This window comes from Amblyomma mixtum, chromosome 3, assembly GCF_055824585.1.
Source record: "Amblyomma mixtum isolate Tamu chromosome 3, ASM5582458v1, whole genome shotgun sequence".
In the NCBI taxonomy this organism is placed as follows: domain Eukaryota; kingdom Metazoa; phylum Arthropoda; class Arachnida; order Ixodida; family Ixodidae; genus Amblyomma; species Amblyomma mixtum.
The window spans coordinates 102,313,576-102,327,640 of NC_143014.1; the positions used below are offsets into that span (position 1 = coordinate 102,313,576).

The window sequence follows — 14,065 nt, forward strand, 5'->3', positions numbered from 1 at the left end:
CTTCGTTGCTCGTGGCGTCACGTTCGGTCCCTTTGAGGTGTTCATCTTGCTTTTCCCTGGCTCCGAGATCAAACGACGTGACGTGACTCGCGCCGTCGACCTCCGTCGTCCGCGTCGAGCGAACACAAACAAAAGCGCTCGCAAGCGGAGGGAGAACAGCGGGGGCAGCGCGGGGCTGAACCGCGGTCACGACCGGGGTTCGGCTGGCTGGCGTCGCAAGTTTATGCGGTCCTTTATTTTCGACCCTCCTCCTCCTCTGCGGCCCGAGTCTTTACCCCGGGGGTCAGGCTTGGCCAGCTCTCTTTGATCTAAGGCGGCCTCAATGCGACTAGGCGCCCTGAGCGGTCCCGAAAGGGACGGAAGCTCGAGAAATGTGAAGCGGCAGCCGGGAAACCGCCTCTTTGGACCCCGAGATAATTCCGCGACGCTGCGGGGAGGAGACGCCGGCGCATGCAGGTTTTCGCGGCCCTTTTCTCACGGGGCCGTTCATTGCCTTTCGTGGCAGTTCGGTCCAACGAACTCCAGTGGCGTCGCTGTACAGCGCTCGATTTTTGTTTTATCAACGTGTGCATTACTCTTTGAGCGCGGAAACATTCAAGGCAGATTATTAGGGCAATGAGGCATTGCGATTTGTGGCATTTGTTTCTTTTTTCGTGTGACTGGCGAGGAGAGAGTTGCTTGCTCAAACTGTTCCAAGCAGGGCTTCGTGAGTATTCGAAGCCTTGAGATAGAGAATCGAACAGTGTCTATCCAATAACGTGTCTCTAATATATGCGCTACTGTCCTGGAAGATTTTTCGAATGTTTTTCAACTACTGCGTGCTACGCAACGCTACAGGAGTATTCTTCGACAATCACCTCCAAAACGTCCCTGCTTCAGCAGCGCCTAATAGTGCGTACTGCTCGCAAGTAGCACCGTGTCAGAAGGGAGAGTGTTGTGCCGCGTCCGAGGACCAGCTGACGCACCGCTTAGCGTTAATGATCCCGCTCAGCGGAAAACACGCGTCGTCGACGGCGTGAGCGAATAGTTCCCAGAGAAGCAGCCTAGGTCACGTGACCTTGTGACTTCATCACAACCTGTCCACCGGATTGTGAGAAAACTGCCCACTGTGGTAGGTGGCAGTTAGATTAATGACTGGTTGCGAGAGGTTGCTCGCTTAACCGCCGCACCAGTATTCCAGCTGTGGCATGAGGACTCCCAGGGATCTATTAATTTAAAGTAGAGAATGACTGATTCCTCATATATGGGCATTAACCAATTGACGCTATCGCGTTATACCCTTAAGGCGAAGCTTATTTGCCCCTTCCAGTTTTTTTATCTGTTGTTACATTGTTCTGCTGATTTATTTACGACCACCATAAACAACACAAGTTTTCATCGTTCGTGCTTGGCGTTGTTTCATTGCTTCGTCATTGTGCCGTCCAGCCTGCAATTTAGTTACCTCCGGGTTAACACTATTTATTATACCAGCACCTACGCAGTTGCGGCTAGCGCGGATACTTGTCTTGATTAGCCCGTGTGCAGTTTCATCAGACGCTTCTCCTTATGCGCTGAGAATCGTCGAACAAGTCAAGAGATGTTTTGAAGTGGTGTAGCTGTCTCAGTCTTCCGAGTGTGTTCACCAGGTGGTACACCTCCTTAATCCAGTGCGAATTCTTGTTCAGATTTGTTAGCAACTCCCAATAATTCACGTTTTGCTTGAACTTGTATTTATAGACTCATGGAAAATGCCAATCTTGCTCCTGCTTCTCGTTTGCGTCTTGTTTTGGTGCGTTGAGGTACCACCAAGCTTTTAAAGGGTCCCTGAAATAATATTAATGGTTGTATTCTAATGCAAAAAAATCTGTACAGGTTGGTCTTTGTGAATGTTCGACTCAAATTGAAAAGCTCTGCATCGACTCTATAATTTATAAATATTTTTTAAAAATTGCTGCTCGCAATTGATTAGGGACCTACCCCGATGACGTGAATGGGCAATCTGGGCGAGCCTTCTCATTAGGCGTACCCATTTGACGTGGGCGGGATAGGGGAAGTGCGGGGTTCAGTCCCGAATTGTTTTCGTAACTTTTTTTTTTCTGGCGCGTCGGCGTGTATGAGTTGAGGAGAGAGAAGAGGAGCATCAGCTCCGAAATCGTCGGTGTTAATGAAGCTAGCTTGAAAATTTATGTAGTGGTGTGGTTAGTGATGGAATACCAAACGCTCGTACCCTTTTTTAACCGAATAAATGCCATTTCATGATCCCTTTAGTCAGTGGTGAGTTTGTTCTTAAGTTGCCTTTAATAACCACTGCCAGTTCTACCACTCGAGCTTCACTTAGCCGAGAAGGCTGAGCTTAGCCGTAGTTGCCAGATGCCTCGCCCTTCTTGCTCAAGCAAGGATTGTGTTTGAGGCTGCCTGGCTTTGTATTTTTTTAAGTAACAACTCTTACCACAATTTTTAGGCGCCATACACCACTTTGGGCCATTCCACCTGACTTATACACCTTCTTGACCCACTGTAACCATGCGCATACTAACTTCTACACACCCCATACACCCGGTGTTGACTTTAACATGTGTACAGAGTCTAGCCTGAGCCGAACGAAAACGTTGTATTTGGCGCTCTTTGGCCTTAGATGCCCTTGCGCAAAAAAAAAAAAGCATCATCATCATCAGCTTCACTTGGCCTTACGTTCTCGTGATACTAGCTTGATAACTCTCTCTCGTTTAAATATAGGTTTGTGGGGGTGTAACGTCCCAAAGCGACTCAGGCTGTGAGGGACGCCGTAGCGCTTTGGATGAATTTCGCCTCCAGATCGAACCCACGTCTTTCGGGTCAGCCCGAGCGGCGCCATAACCACTGAGCCACCGCGGCGGCTCAGTGATTATATATATATATATATATATATATATATATATATATATATATATATATATATATATATATATATATATATATATATATATATAACGATGAGGCGCCCCAAACTCGGCCCCGCAGCGCAGTCGAAAACCTCGCGCAGAGTTGGAATACCGAAGACGGGCGCCCTCTCTTGAGGAGAACGTGGGGACCCAGAAGCGCTACAAAAAAATGGTAAAAAATGGCGAGACAGCGCTGACAAAACGGTATAGTTTTACAAAATTCTACCGTCGGAGCGCATGCATTGAAAGGCGACACCTGCACTGGTGAGAAACAGGGCAGCGACCGGCGGCGGCGGCCCGTTGTCACCGATAAATCTCGCGCACTGCGATGGTTTGGCAGCTACGTTTTGGTACGCTGCAGGCCTAATGCAAAGGAAGGGATAACGCGTCACTTCTTGTTTCCATGCAGCGAGTGTGGAAGCAGGCACAACTTTCAATGGCGCGATGGGTATTGCGCACGATCTGCTTGCCGAGTGGCTTGTTGAGTTCGACCGTGACAGAGGCAAAAAATACGAGCTTCAACTCGTGCTTGATACATTTGCAACACACCATATGTTGCGTTCACTCTAGTAACAACGTTGTTCTTGCCAACGAATGCCAGGTGCAAGATCCAGCCACCGGACAAGGGCGTCACTAACGCTTGCAAGATGTCCTATCGTCGGTGCATCATGCAGCTCATGCTGATAGCAATTCACGCGCAAATCGTGATGTTCTGGAGCAGGTATCTTTGTTCAGTGCTGTGGAAAGGATCAACTCCACGTTGTTGGGACTGACTGCGAAGTGTATCAGGAATTGCTTCTATAAAGTATTCTTTATGGGCCAATAGTAACGACTGAAAGCACTGTTGAACATTCGCTTGGTTAGACACATTGTAACAACGCGTTGTTGATGCACAGATGGCCAGATGTTGTTTTGCCTGAGATGACTTCGTTGGTGCAGAGGATCATAACAAAGGCATCACAATGTCCTGGAGAGCGAGCTGCCGGGCTAGCTGGTGGCGTATTTTGTGAAGAAGTTAGTGCAAAAAACGGACGAGGGACATAAGCAAGGACACATAAGACTCGTGAATTCCTTGTGTGTCATGTCTTCTGTCCCTCGTCTGTTTTTTGCGTTAACTTCTTCACAAAATGCATCAAAATGTCATACACCTACGAAGCAATTGCACGCTATGTACGAGCGCGGCTCGACTGACGAGAATCTGGTGACGATTTAGAGGCTTGATTACTTTAACCAGGATTTTTTATATCTTGTTCTTAAATCGGCTTAACTGGTGGCATTTGAGGCTTTAGGCGAGGAACATAAGTATGACCGCCATTCAAGGCTATAAAGCTATGGTCTCCTTTGAAGAAGCCGACGTGCATAACAAACTTCTGCAATTTCTGAAATACACGCCACTTTCGTTGGACTTCGCATTTCTATCGGTGAAATGACAATTACACTTACTATGAACATCAGATGCAACGAACACAATCCTCGCAGCCGTCAGCTTTGTTGTAAGTGGGCTCGACTGCACACTTTAACGACGTATTTCTCTTCTGGTTACGACTGACATTGTAGCATGCTTTCTTAAAGCTGTTACTATAATGGCATCATAAGAAAAAGTGCACTTCTGATCTTTTGGCGTTCTTTGCTGCACTCACATAATTAAAATCATGCTACGAAATTATGCCATGAGCATTCGACTTTGCTCTTTTATGTCTCGTCATGAATTCAGTTGTTTAAATCTTTTATTGCTCATACAAGTACCCTTGGATGGGCCGTTTATACTGCTGGCAATCTCACAATACTGCACGTAGCTAAATATGCGGGTAAAAAGAAGAGATAAAAGGAAGTGCGCATTTGACACACAGTACACAGAAAGCAAGTTGAAGAGGGAACTATATGCCGCAGAGGCTAAGGCTTACTCTGCGAAGATTGCCAGACAATGCACATTTTTATCTCTTCACGCGGAAGGCCGGATAGTCGGCATAAAGGCCGTCAAACATGAGGACAAAGCTCGATACAAGGAGCTGTTCGCGCGAACGATCACTACTAAATACAGCCAGTGTACATAAACAACCACGCCACGTTTTCTTCACAATGCTAAACCCGGCCGCTGGTTTATTTTGCTTTTCTTCGACTGCCAACTTACAGAGATTTTATACACTTCTGCTCGATTCAGCTGTAAAAGACGGCAAAAGAAACTCAAGTAACACTTGTTGCTGGGCTAGTTGGTGCATTATTCTTCGTACAAAAGCTAGCGCAAAACACGACACACACAAGAAAGGTAGACAGGACAACGCGCTACTGACAACTGATCCTTTATTGGAAAGAAACACGTAATATATAGGCACACCGTCAACCCACCTATCAGCTGCAGCAAACGTCAGAATGATGTAAAGGGTCGTAAAAGCGATAAAAGACACAAAGACTGAAAACACGACGTAGCTAAAAACGATAAAAAGTGGCGAAATAACATTAAAAGCATGACACGTGGTATATATATATTACGTGTTTCTTTTCAATAAAGGATCAGTTGTCAGTAGCGCGTTGTCCTGTCTACCTTTCTTGTGTGTGTCGTGTTTTGCGCTAGCTTTTGTACGAAGAACGGCAAAAGAACTACGACGAAGCACCCGAGTCGTTTTTTTTTTTCAGCGCATACAAAACTTCAAGCCAATTGTACAAAACCTTTCTTCTCAAGCACCTGCCCGTCGACCTGCATGCTGCCTGCAGTGCTTTTGGCAGCTACCTGTTTGTGCTTGGAGATTTTATTCTCGGTCTGAAACCCTCCCAGAATCCACTTAATATCAGTGACAGCTCCAACGAACAGTCTCAACACTGCTGAGGAGGGGAGTAGGGTGTATTCAATTCCTGAAGGGAACGATATATCTTGCAGGATTCGTGCCGTTGCAACACAAAATTAAGGTTGCGTCATATACGACGGCGCACCTTCTTATGAACAAGGAAAACCGCCGTGCTCAATAATCGCCGACGCATTACAATAGTTTCAGGCGTAAGAGGCTTAGAGCATGGTGCTTCATACGAGCTCTACAGTTTCATGTCTGAAACTTCGATGGACAGCCATATACCTATATGTGTCTTTCTTACCTACAGACAGCTGCAGACGTCAATTCAAGACGGTCATGTATATTCTTGCTGCACGCTTAGAGAAGCGTTTGGAGCCGTACAAGAGGGTTTCAGCGGACAAGTTATTTTTGGTATGAAAGTTTCAGTGTGAAGTTTGGAGCGTAAAGAAACTGCATGCATGGGGGCCGAAGAGTTGACATAAAAAAATACGCGCCAATTTCCACCTGTAGATAAAACGGCGTCCACATAGTCAATCAAACACAAATGAGAAATGGCATAAGGTCAACGGCTCGACAGTACAATAGAGTTGCGCCCCAATATGTGAACTTGCAATGTTCCATGACAGAAAGCACTCGTTCGCCCTGCTGATACTGATTACTTCTACCACGACGAATGTTCGTGTCGAGAAGTTAGGAAACTTGTATTTCCACCCACAAAAAACACATAAGTGATTGTTTGTTATACCGCTTTTCTGTCTGCTTGATCAGCTTTGCTGTCCGATTTTTGTCAAATTCGCAAAATCCAAATGTGTTGTGAGAAAAGAAATGGCGCAGCAACCGTCTGGCTGCAGTGACACCGCAACCGTGACGTAAGGGAAGGGAGTGAAAGAAGGAAGAGAAAAAGAGGAGCCGCAGTGGGGGCTTGGGTTTAATTTCGACCGCCTGGGGTTTTTCAACGTGCACTGACATCGCACAGCGTTTTTGCATTTTACCTGCATCGAAATGTAGCCGTCACGGCCGAGATTCCACCCCACCACATTATGCTCAGCAGCCGAAAGGCATGACCACCGAGCCGCTGCGGGGGGGTCATACTCGCGCAGACTGCAGTCCCCGGCTTCCGCTCCATACACTAGAGCCATCCAGTCGCCTCGGCCAGAAATTTTCGGAATGAGCAAAGACGCACACCGCATCTTTCCGACTGCGCCAAAACGCGCGTGGCCCCGCGGAGGCAGGGCGAGTGCAGCGCGGTCAGGCGAGCTCTGGCTCTGATCGGGGCGGCCAGGGAGGCGGACAGTGGGCCTCCCGGGTTCGCCAGAGCGCGTTTATTTCCCCCGAGGAAAGTGCCGCCGTAGGGGGAGATTGAGAAAAACACGTCTTCATTATGCGGTGTCAAACAAGTCTGCATGCAGGAAACAAACACGCACACCGGCAAGCAAACCGGAGAGGCTCGGAAGCAATTCCGAGGTTCCGCCGGCAGACTTCGGGTCCCGCGAAGTGCAAGAGCGGAAGGGCCGACAGCGGGCAAATAGAGTGTCGTGGAGCGCAAAAAAAAAAAAAAAAGTCTACAACGCCCCAGCCGGCGGTCGCGAAGCGCCCGCGCAAACAGACGGACAGCTCCCCCCCAGGCTCGTTGTTGGCCGTTGCGCAAAAAGGGAGAGGAGCGCGGAATTCGGAAAACGGCCGCGCGCACTTCTTGAAAGCCCGGCGACATATCACCCCAGAGATATGGCGACGGAAGCGTCTTGTTGACACGGCGGGAATGCGCAGCGCTGTCGAGCGCGAGGCTTGCGAGCGATCGTTCGTTCCGCCGTGGTTCCGAGAGTGAAGGTGTTCGAGCGTTCTGGGACGACAAGAGGTGCGCTTGTTCTCGTGGTCGTCTGCCTCTCTGCGCAACAACCCGGACATTCCTTTATGAGCTGTGAGCTGCGGCACTAGTGTAAAGCGATAGGGCCTTCAGGCTACGATGGAACCGTTTTGCCTTGGTGAAGATAAACGACACCAATCGGCAGCGATCGCTAAAGCGGCGTGAGTGATCGGCGGAGTGTGCGACACGTAAATGAAGCGGATTTATTTTTTTTTAGTTTCCTTAGCTACGATGCAAGCTACCTCTAGGCTGTAGTCATCTTTAAATCATATGACATATCTTGATTCCCCCCCCCCTCCCCCCCCACAAAAACAAAATAAAAATTGAAGCCCACTTGTCTTCCCCACGTTGAAACCAGAGCGTTTTGTGCCCATTTTTTTTCGCAGCAGACAATAAACGTTAATTCTACCTTGTTCTTGCAAACTTGTTCTCGTTCAGAGCGTTCAATGGAGCATACGGCAAGGGATAATTGAAAAGAAACTGATACACCTTCGGAATGCCGCTTATGGTGTATTGGCAGTCGTGTACCGCACGCGAGAGTGATTTGCTTCAGGCTAACAAAACTAAAGCTTGGACTATGCATTTAGTTTGTATACAATTGGTCATGCGCGATTTCACAGGCTAGAAAGTTACATTGCAAACTATTAAAAAAATTCGCAAAGGGTGCAGTTTATGAAAAGGTAGCTTTATTCTGATCGTTTGTCCAGCACTGTCAAGAAACTGGACGAGCTCCCGGAAGCACCATATAGCTGAATATCGAGCGCGCTGCTAGGAATCGCGACTGCGCCAACTTGATCACGTTCCATCACCGGCCAGTTGGCGACCGCTTCCCGCAGCGAGCGTTCAGACCACCCGATCCTGTCGTAGAAACTTGGGATTTCGCGTGCTTTCTTCCGGCCGCGGAAGTCAATTTTATAATTATATGCCGTCAGAAAAATTGCGCTTTTGAAAGTCTGACGCGCTACAACTTTCGAAGTGTTGCTTTTCGCGTATCTCCATCGGTTCAAAAATAGGTTTAATGAACTAAATAATTATGTTATCACGCAGTAAAGGTATTCACGCTCCCGGTGGGGCACCACCACTAATACTGCTTCTGTTTTAGACGCCGAAAATATGCTAAAACTTTTAAATTTTTGGCTCACATTAGAGGGGGGAACTCTGTGCAGAAAGACCTTTGGCCAACTGCGATCAAATATACAGCGAAAGTGGCGTAAACAGCATAGATCTGCTTTGTAAACATACGGCGGCTACCACTTCGTGCATTTGGGAGATTGCAGGCACTGTGTTAACTATCAGGTAACCACTGGCACATTAAACAATAATATTTAGATAATACCAATCTTTCCTTGAAAAAAAAAGCGAGTAATGGCTCGACTTTGAGCTTTAGTTTTTCGCTGGACGCTTACTGAAAAAACAAAAAATGGCTAAACAGGCACATAACAAAACGACGTTCCATTTTATAACCGAAAGCGCTGGCTTGGCCATTTTCTGTTATGATAGAGTGGTCAGCGCGTCGCAAGAATATCTGACCAGAGGATGATGAAAGTAGTAGTAGTAAGTGGTTTTATTAAACATGGTAAATGGAAGGAACAAGATTTTTGCTTGCCCCGGCATCTGCTATCGCTGCTGGAAGCTCCTGGGCTGGAGCAGCGGAAATAAAAGATAGCAGGCAGTGTGTAGAAGTGAAATTAAAGAGGTGAGGGGATAGTAGAAAGGACAGGGGTAGAGGTACACTGGCAATAAATCTATTTACATATTAACATAACAACACATATAAAGGTCGCACGCGCGTGAAGGTTTTGTAGAGCACAGTACAAACACACACGCGCGACACAAAGCAAATGATGAAATTCCGCCTTCTAAATTTTTGTAAAGTGTTAACCTTCTTCACCACTCCGTTCGTGATTTTCTTCATGGTTTTATTTTCTGACTATTATTGTAGCACTTTGGAAGCAGAACAAAACAACGAGAGATTTTTTTTTTAGTGGATTGGAGCAAACACGCGATCGACCGTGACAAACAGGTTGCGGCGTATCGACGTTTCCATTTATCTGGCAGGAGTTCGCTCCACTTTTGCTTGCGTACAGAGTGTGCACAACGAAATGGCAGTAGCGGCGCACATAGATATAGGTGACGTTTAGCGTGCCGGCCGATATTTCGGATTCAGGGCGAAACCGAACGTCTCATAATTGCCTTTTACGAGCAGAAACCAGGCAGGAGAGAGAGAGAGAGAGAGAACAACTTTTATTTAGAAAGCCTGCAGAGTCGGTTAGGCTCCCTCCAAGCAGGGAGGACAAGCTTTTACCGCGACGCGGCCACTACGTCAATCTCGTGCGTTGTGCTCCTTGAGGTCTTGGTACGTCCCTCGCTACTTCCGCGGGTTCGAGAGGGCCGCCGCCCCCTTCCTGGGGGCGCCGCCCCCCTCTCCTCGGTTTCGCTCGGTCGCTGCCTCTCGAGAGCTGCCGAGACCTGCTGGACGGCCTTGAGTTGTGTCTTTTGACCACAGCTCCTCGTTGCAGCCTCTAGCTGCGGCGGGATCGTCGTCTTCTCGCTGGCTTCGCGCGGATTTACGCTACAGTCCCAAAGGATGTGAGCCGCGGTGGCTCTCTCCTTCGCGCACAGTCTGCATATGTCGCTCGCGTGCACACTCGGACACACGTGCTTAGCTAGCACCGGGGTGAGCAGGGACCCCGTCTGTAACTGTCTATATAACACTGCCTCCTTCCGGGTAAGCCCCGGGTGAGGTGGCGGCATAGTCTGTCTGTTCAGTCTGTACCATTTCAATATTTCGTTGAAGGTGGTCATCTTGTCCTTGGCACTGCGCCGCGACCAGGACTCCGAGTCGGCCGTGCTTTCAGCCGCGCGGTTGGTTAGTCCTCGCGGGGCCGAGTTGGCCGTCTCGTTGTGGTTCACGTTTCCGCGAGCGCCATCTATCCTCGGCGTAGTTCGAGGCTGTTCGCGCCTGCACGTGGGCCTCCTCGGTGTTGCGCTGCATATGCCTCGACATGTTGCTCCGCCTATTGCCATGGGCTCAGGTCGTCGAAAATGCAGGCGTGCTTTTGCTGCTCCCCCTTTGATCTGCCTGTATACATACGCTTCGCATTTTGAATGGAACTACGCGGCCACCTTGGCGATACCACAGGGCGTGTCTGCTGTTGTGTGCGCAGGCTGCGGCTGGCACGGCGGGATGGCGCTCCTGTACCGCTTCACACGGCTCAACGATCGCTCCAACACGGGAGTGTTCACATTCATCGCCACGCGGTCTGTCACACGAGACCTGCACCGGGACGCGACTACCAAAGACTTTCCCTTCGCCTACCACCGATGGGCAGTCTCATTCGTCCGCACGGACAAGGTGAGTGCAATCAATCAATCAATCAATCAATCAATCAATCAATCAATCAATCAATCAATCAATCAATCAATCAATCAATCAATCAATCAATCAATCAATCAATCAATCAATCGATCGATTTTTAAAGGTTGCTGTCATGAATGTGTTAAATATTTTGGTCGTAAATAGAGTTGGGCTTTACCGTTTTTATTTTGTTGAGAATTCGGCGCTCTCTGTTCGCTGTTTATTTCAGAACGCAGTTTTTTTTTTTAGGGGAATATTATATACGGAGGAATATCCGGCTTGTTTCAGTGATAGGACGAAGTATTCCTGTGCACTCAAAAGTTACTTTTAATCTTGGTTTTTCTGTGAACCTAAGCATTCGGTTAACCTGTAACTAATGAAAAAGTGGTCGTTAATTGCCGGTAAAGCACATACAGCTGTGCTTTCAGAAGGAAGTGCTATCACCAAGAAAGAAAATAAAAACGTAAGTTAAATCATAGAAACTTTGACAGAAACGGTAGTAGAAGTTGATTTCTAAAAGGTGGGTTGCCGTCTGTTTTATCTGGGTTGTTGCGCTAGATTGAGCGAAAAAACGGGGCATCAAGTAGTCTGGTGACGCCAGGGATAGAACTGCCGCTTAACCGTCTCGGTAGCCTGAAGATGGCACATTTTTGTGACAGTTATGCATGGTGTCGAGTGTCCTTACATGCAGAGGAGAAGCCTGATTAAACAATTACCTGCCGTAAGCGGTTGATGAGTGATGTCTGAACAACAGAACGCTAGCAGACGACGTTTGGCGACGAGATGGAGCCTCCCAGTCTGCAGAGGCATGCAGCTTTGCGGAGCAATAACGGAAAGCGCACAACTGTGTCCCTTGCAACGGTATACCATATCACCACACCCCTGGTCTCCGCACTTTTTTAATAGGCCGATTTCATAAACAGTTGAGCTACGCTACCGCCGCTGCGATGCACATTGGGAGTTGTGGTACCCCGGCCGGCGACCGCGTCGGCACGGCGTGGAGTTTATACGCGCGAAAATCAGTACTGTTTGCGTTGACACACGCTTTTTCGCTGCGCATGTATGCTCGGTTTGTGGGGCAGGTGGCTTCACCTCATGTACGAATTGGGCTGTGGATTTTTCTTCCCCCCCCCCCCCCCCCAAAAAAAAAGAAAAAGATATTCAAAATAGAGCTTATAAGAGAATGAGCTGAAGTTCTGTTCAGCGCATTTGCCTGTTGTCTCAGTGTACGTTGGCAAATTGTAAATCGTAGCTCGAACTAGAACAAACTATGGACTTCAAATGCTTCGCCACAGCTTACCTGCACTCCTGAACCTTTTTTTTTAACTGTAAGCACTAGTATTCCCGTCTTAACACCTATAGAATTCGAGTCCTTCCTACCTTCAAATTTATCACTTCCCTTTCTTTCTAGAAACAATGCAGTCCCATGCTTTATCTCTGTAAAAATTTCACCGCCGTGTGGCCATGTGCTTCAGAAAGTTGTGTGCAAATCGATGCTGCGCTCTAGTTTACAATGTTTTCGGTGGAAACAAGGCATTCCCGTTACTTATATTTGTGTTTTAACCTCACTGATGTGTGTGTGTTTTGAAAAGTTATGTAAAAAGAAACATCTTTGCCATTATCGCAGAGCTTTTGCGTGCACGTTTTCTTGTGCTGTTGCTTGTAAAGGGGCTCAAGGGCTCCTCGAGCTGCCCTCATGCAGCTGTTTTGCTTTGCCTCCTCCGTATTATTATATGAAAATAAACAGTTGACTTGATTTGATTTGATTTGAATCAGGCGTACTTTTAGCAGTCTTTCGGTTTAAACAGGAAAGTCCGGACCCTACGTACATAGCGGAATCCCATTAATTTTAAAGACGTGTGAAATTAGTTTTATATTTAATACAAGTCACAGGAAAACGGGACAATTAAAATGTCAAGTATGTTAAAAGGACAGGTCGCATTGAAGAACTAGTGCAGGCTCGCGCGAAATTAATGCTCATGCTTTTTTTTTTTGCGTAGTTTCACGCGGATGATTTAACTATAGGTCTGCCTCCCGTGCTAAAGGGAGCGCAAAGTGGCATTTGAAACTAGTGCAGGCGCACTCTGTTTTCACCTGTATTTATTTGGCGCACGTTAGGTAACACGTCACGGAGAGTAGTGGCGTTAGCTAGTTAAAGCGAGCGAAAAATGCATCACCACCAGGCAATAAGGTACGGGGCGAGAGTTAATGCGCTCTGCGTGACGATAATGACCGACTGCATGAAGGATGGATTTCTGCGAGAAAGGCAAAAAAATCAAGCGTGTTTGTTTTGAGTACGGCTGACATGTGGCCTCTGCGTTAAATAAATTAACGCTTGCCCCAGTTTTTTTTTCCCCCTAGCTGGCGCATGCCACACTACTTACCGGAAAACAGGGGAGAGGTGCATCATACGCTGTCAACTTTGACGGCATGCACTTGAACGGACGCGTGATGTCTTTATTAAGGTTGTCTTCATGAGTTCATAAACACAGCGAGTGGCGTTGTTCTTTCTTTGTTGAGTATTCGCCATATATGACCACACATACGTCGAAGGGACAGGGTATCTAGCGCTTATAAGCGGCTGCATTCTCACTAGAAAAATACAAGTCCGCGTCATTCTCCGCCCCACGCATTCAGCGGTAAAATGGAGCGGCATCCACCGGCAGAAAATAAATGGATAAGGAACCCTTGACGATGTCCTCTACTTTTTTGATAACGAACCCGTTCTTCCAAAAAATAAACATGAAGAAGGCGGGAACGAGGGAGGTAAAGAAGGACTAATGATGCGTTCAATTCTCCTGTGTTATCTAGCCGCCCGGAGCTGCTGAGCTCTCTTTTTACCCAGCGTGCACCCAGGGTTGTTCGAGGACGCCCCGTCAATTATTCTCTTGCACGTGATTGATACGAAAGATGCTAGCCGGAGAACAGAACCACAGGCCACATTTGTCCTGTTGGCATACCTACACCATGGCCTCATCGTGGCCGTCGTAGTATTCCCAGAAAAACACACGAAAAGGCGGCAACATCCTAATGTTAAGGCTGCACGCACGCGTTTGTGTTGCCCTCATTTTGAGAGCGGCGCAGGGACTAGTGTGCGCACCTCGTCCTTCAATCATGTGATTAAGATTTCTATTCCGCCATTGTATATGCTTGACGT

The 14,065-nt window shown here is 47.7% G+C and overlaps 1 protein-coding gene across 1 annotated transcript in view; it reads left to right on the top strand.

Annotated features, from left to right (window-relative positions):
- The window catches only part of LOC149351187 (uncharacterized), a 160,409-nt gene that overhangs the window by 101,105 nt on the left and 45,239 nt on the right, over positions 1 to 14,065 (top strand). The window contains exon 2 of the mRNA XM_089580486.1: positions 10,718 to 10,905. Within this exon, the coding sequence (XP_089436612.1) occupies positions 10,738 to 10,905 (168 nt within the window). The 5' untranslated portion in view covers positions 10,718 to 10,737. The remainder of the gene's footprint in view (positions 1 to 10,717; positions 10,906 to 14,065) is intronic.